A 5879-nucleotide genomic window follows, 5' to 3' on the forward strand; every position below is an offset into this window, starting at 1 on the left:
GTTACCTTAAAAAAAGACTTAACATTTTAATCAATTGTGAGATGCTGTCACACACCACATTATCTTTGCCAAATCAACTACTTTGCATCTACTATAGGCTGAACCAAAAAATTCAGATAAAAGTGGTTCGGTTGTTACTAGTGCAAGCACATATACTTACAGTTGAAGTTGTACCTCAAATTTATTTATTATAAATTTATTCTATTTATATTTTATTATTTATTTTGCCTATTTAAAGTCTACCTTTAACATACATAAAAGGTTGCATGATACAGTAAATTAGCATTTCTAAACTGTAATTACACTCTTAAAACTTTGACCATACTTTCAGAGCAGTCTCTCTAGCACAGGGTAACAAAACTATAGCATAAACTAGTATGGGCTCTAGTATTGTCAGGAATTAATAAATTCAGCTTTCTTGCAGACTGTAGGCAATACAGGCAACATCACATTTCAGTAGTTGTTTTTTTTTAAAAAAACACCCACTCAATACACTGGAAAGCCACCAGATTTCTACAAACAGTAGAAATCCCATTTCCTTGCACACTTTGGCAAACCGAGGAAGACAAAGCAGGTGAGCCTTGACATAACCTTGATGCAGTTCAACAAGTAACATAGTTTAAAATATCATTTCAGTTTGGTGCTTAGATACTTTGATAGTTCTGAGAGAATTATGGAGTGTGACCACAAAGCTGATCATGCAGCTTTCTTTGTAACTGATCATATGAAGAGCTCCATCCATGCAAAACCAACCACACAATCCCACAGCCTTATAGCACATATAACATTACTCTTGCCATCTCAGGTCCAGGAAAAGGAAGACAGAATAATGAGACTTCAATAATGTATTTTCCATGTGCAGCACAGAGAAGCCAAAACACATGCACCCAGTTCTCCCTGCTAATACTTGTTGCAAGTACATGTTTAAGATTTGGATTAGGGGGCCTTGGGAGGTTGAGTTTGGCCTTTTGTAATGAAACAAAATGTTTAGTTATGTTACTAAACATATTTTCCTGACATTTGGCAATTACTTCAGTTCTTCATTTTACAGAGCTATTCAACAGTCATACAACTAAAGTTAATTTACCCCAAATTCTCTATGCAAACTCTACCACAGCAATTGTATCAAGTATAATCGAAAAGCCTTCCCTTTTTTTAAAGTCTGTTGCATTATTTAATGCAATAGCCCACTTCAGATTAGATCTTCTGTGGTTGCTTTGAAACAACTGTCTCTTTAACTGCTTCTTAAGCACATCTAACTTTCCCTCCCCTAGTAAAACTGGAAAAACCTATTTTGGCTTTCTTACATGTTACCTGTGAGACAGTTTCTGATTTCTTTTCAGCTGTAACAATCCCATGTTGTCACACAGAGTGTTAATGGTTACTTTCCAGCCTCACTGACCAGAAGGCTAAACTTTACAAGCCTAGCTTTGCTAAGGACTGGTATGGAAATCAGGACAACATTTTCTGGAACTGATTTTTCCAGTTTTTGTTTTCTTGCTGTTGTGTTGTTGTTTTTTCAAAGAAAAAAAATCAGATAGAATAACATTAATGATTATACTGTAAAATTAAGTGTACTCAAATCTTAGGAAAAATGACAACTTCTAAGTTGCTCAAGCAATCTTCTCCCAGATGCCTCTTAGAATGGCTAATAATGCAGTCTTAATGTAAGCTAGTATTGTTTTCCTATGTATCCATTTTAGGTACTTAAATAGCAGACACTGCCATCTCATCTTTTTTTGAAAAGGAAATTGAAGCACAAGACTATCACAGTCAAATACCTCCTTTCTGTAAATCCAGTTAGACATAGACTATCAATTATTATGCTAAGGTCAAGAAACAGAATTAGAGAACATCTGCGAAGAATCCAGTTTTAAATAATTTGCTCAGTATTGCAAAGAATATCTGATTGAATCTAAGTCTCTGCAACTGATTTTTTTCAGCATATCCTTCAATTAACCTAATCCAAAATCATTCTTTCAATAAAACATTCAGAGAGTCTACACTCAGGTCTTAACAGTCATAGCCTCCTTCGCAGCATCAGTTCATTCCTAGAGCAGGTTCTTCCTGTGCAACAGCTCAAGCATGTAATCATATATGTGTGTTTTTCAGTATGTATAAACCAGGGTGAAAGTGCATGGTGTGGGGAGCAGAGGGAGGTTAGCAACTTTAACACCAATATTTTTTTCATTGACAGCAAACAGCAATTCTGCATTGACTTTGCAATAGGATTAACTTCCCATTCCTATTTAGTTTAATTAACACAAACTGTTCTGCTAAACAGAAGTATGCTGAATATACTGAGAAGACAAAAATAAATCACTGGTGTGTTGGAGCAGGTTTGTGAAAATATATTGGCCGGGATAATTATTTTGATGTTTCTCCAATGTAAATTCATAGTCTGGGTTAGGTAAACCAAACTAGCAGCAGTCATCTTTTTAAGCCATAATGCATAGATTTGCTCTGACCAGGGTACATTTTAGCTAGCAAAATATCATCTGGCAACTAATATGACAATCTAATAATCTCTGTCACAACAGAAACTCACTGGTACTACAAACAATGGAAACTTGTGCATGCAATCAGAATTAGTGAAGAAACCTTCCCTCTGGAGTATCTCCTACACATAACTACATAGCAACAACTTTATTTAAAAAAAACCAACCAAACAAACAAACAAAAAACCACAAACCACCCCTCAAACCTTTAAATGTCTTTACTCTTTCTAAGGTCACAGCAATAAAGGTGTTCTGCTTAACTGAGCCCAAAAGTTGTTCTGCAAATACTGTTTTGGACAGCAATGGATAGGGCAAAAGTTTCAGTCATGTGGAATGAGAAATCAAAACTTTCTGTTCGAAATGAAATGTATCATGAATACATATGAAAACTGGTATGATCAAGCAAAATGGTGCCACTGTTTCAGTGATTACATTTACACATTTAGCAAATTTGAACTGCAATTACTGGATATTTATTTACATTTAGAACTAGACCCAATAAAAGCCTTAACGGGAGCCCTGGGTTTCAACACCTGACTTAGGGACTATTCATGTATTTTATGCAGTAATATTGTTTACTGTAAAATACAGAAACATTCTGTAATCTTCTGTGTTCTCTTTATTCTTTAGGTAATGACCTCTGATTTCTCTCCTGCATACCTTCAACAGGAATCATAGGGCATGCTTTCATCTACAGCAAACTACAGACCAGTAGTAAAGGCACCTTCCAAAAAGGGAGGGGGACTGAAGAAGAGAAGGAAGGTGAACCACATCCTCCTTTCCATGGTTAAGTGCACTAATTTTTGGCCTAGTTTATAGATGGTGCATCAATATAACATAATAGCTTATTTTATTTTAAGAAAAAAAGTTACTGTAAGAGACCTGACTACTGCTAGCATACAGTATAATCCAAGTCCATTTTCTGTATTGGGTTATTCCATCGTATCAGATGAAGCAAAGCCTACCTAGGTTAAAAAAAAAAAAAAAAAAAGGCCAAACGAATTTGACAGCCTGTTTACACCAGATCAGTTCTGGACAAAGACTCAGAGATGGGTGTAACTCAGATCTGAGAGACAAAGTGGCACCTACTGAATTTAGATATGTGGCTAGTTGGTGTTTTGAGGCTTCAGGATGGATCACAACTGCAGACTTGCGGGACTGAGCTGTTAGAGTCTATGTTTCAGTAAACAAAGTCCTTAATTGGATTTAATCTTAGAATCACAAATTCACTTGAATTAGATGATGCTAAAATGCAGCTAAAGTCATAGTACATATTTTTTTTCTATTTAGATACTTAATAGAAAATTAGTAAACTTAAACCATCCTTACATATCATAATACCATAAGCTAGTTGAATGTTAAGAACAGTGAAGTGATGTACACCTCAAAATATGAGGCACAATTTAAAATTCCTCTGTCCTGTTCTTCCTACTGACACCACCAGTTTACTCACTTGTAGCCATGATACCTGGAGGACATGCTGGTATCCCGTGATCAACTGCCCATCTGTAAGCTCCTTCACCAACTAAAAAGCTAGGAGACACAGAAGAGGGAGTTTAAACAAAACCATGTAACAAATCCCCCTTTTCTTGCAATTATTTTTTCTGTTTGGTTTGGTCATTTTAAAATTCTAAGCTGCCTACATTTCACAGAAATGTCAGCTATAATTACACTTGGCAACCTTATGTAGTTTCATTAAAAGACGATGCAGCTCTGACATTAAGTTTAGTATTGGATAAAAACAGGTGCTATTAAATTTGAAATTAATTACCAAATAGCACCAGCTTTTCACTGCAGCTGAACCAGGACAAAGCTGTCTAAAGTGTTGCTCTATAACAACTTAGTAAGAGCCTGAGGACCAACAAAGTGGGATGAATGAGGTGAGAATGGTAAGGTATTTCCAGTAAAATTAGCCCATGCCACAGGAATATCAAGAAGTCCTTTAAGAAGAACAACACAAGCTAAAATAAGCCTTATTTGGAAGGATAAAGGCCTATCTCATGGAGTTTTATCAAGCATTTGCAAATGAGTCAAGTCTATTGAATTTTTAATATATTTGGAAAAAAAATAACAATTTGAGAAGTTGTTTTCTAGTCAGTACTGAACATTTTACAGTAGCGAGGCAGTACTAATTGCTGTGATCGATGAAAAAAATTATACATAGACATGTAACTTCTAGGGGGAAAAAAAAAAAAGCCCTCAGTTATCTACACTGTTTCCCCTTAAATAAATTAAACCTGATCCCCTGAAAAGGGGAATGTAGTAGTTGGCAATCACACATTTTCAGAAAGCTGCTGCACAACAACAGCAACACAGTAAAGGACAATTATTTCCAATCTTAACTTCAAATCCCCCTTTCAAAATAAGAATAAAACAACTGCCTAATGGACAGAAGAAGACTGAAGATTTACAGCAATTTCAAAAAGTTTTACAGAAATAGCAGAATTTTTAATATGAGGCTAAAGAAGTTATTTCGGTTACGAACTTGTTCCTGGGGCCACATAATACTACAATTTGTGAGAATGTTTTTGATATAGCAAATTTGTCGGAATTAATGCTGTTGGAAGTTTTCTTGACAGTGTGACATCTGACACTCACAGCTTTCAGTATGTAGTATTCTGACGTGGTTGTTTCTATCTTCTCTACGACTTAACCAATAGAAGAGATACATTCAGTCTTTCTTTACAAAAGTCTCACCAAAAAAAGTTTATCTCAATGAGAATTTGAATTGTTAAATATATATTTCTTACCATCATTAATGCAGCTCCAGAAAAAATACTGTCAATGTTGCAAAATACTGTAGGAAAAGTTACTGGGTACTTTGGGAGAACTCAAGTGTCTCCTCTTAGGAAATCTAGTGCTCAAGAAACAACCTGTCACTTTCATTAACATAAGAGAGAAATGCAAACTGTTGCCAAATGTAATTAAGTAGTACTCTCCATTGGCTAAAAAGAGAAGTTTTTGATCTTTAAAAGGAAAGTTTTCTATCAACAGTACATTCTCAGGAAGTGAATAAGCACTTCCTGTTCAATAAAACAAAGAGAGGAAGGGTAGGTGGAGAAAGTATCAAGCTCAAATATTAGGAGTTTTATATATGATAACTTGAATAGCACAGATCAGTCAGAAACACTGCATTTTACAAGCAATCTCCTAATTGCCTTTTTAATACTTAAAAACACAGAAGCAGTCACTAGTATTTACAAAGAAAGCAAAGAAAGCACCCAAGAATGTCTCAGAACTTAAGTAACATTACTTTTACTTTGCTCATATCTGCATCTTTAATTTCTAGATTTTTCTCCCACCTATAAGAAGGGCAAAAAGTATTTTCCAGTTCTGGTCCCAAAGAAGGGCTAGATGAGTTGAAGCAGACATTTCCTGATG

The 5879-nt window shown here is 35.3% G+C and overlaps 1 protein-coding gene across 1 annotated transcript in view; it reads right to left on the reverse strand.

The window, feature by feature from the left end:
• Positions 1-3951: 3951 nt before the first annotated feature.
• Positions 3952-5879, reverse strand: part of LOC104468199 (threonine aspartase 1-like) — a gene marked incomplete at its 3' end in the record, with an annotated part of 20799 nt that continues 18871 nt past the window's right edge. Inside the window, exon 6 of the mRNA XM_010082249.1 lies at positions 3952-4031. Within this exon, the coding sequence (XP_010080551.1) occupies positions 3952-4031 (80 nt within the window). The remainder of the gene's footprint in view (positions 4032-5879) is intronic.

Source organism: Pterocles gutturalis, unplaced genomic scaffold, assembly GCF_000699245.1.
Source record: "Pterocles gutturalis isolate BGI_N339 unplaced genomic scaffold, ASM69924v1 scaffold20679, whole genome shotgun sequence".
Classification (NCBI taxonomy): Eukaryota; Metazoa; Chordata; class Aves; order Pterocliformes; family Pteroclidae; genus Pterocles; species Pterocles gutturalis.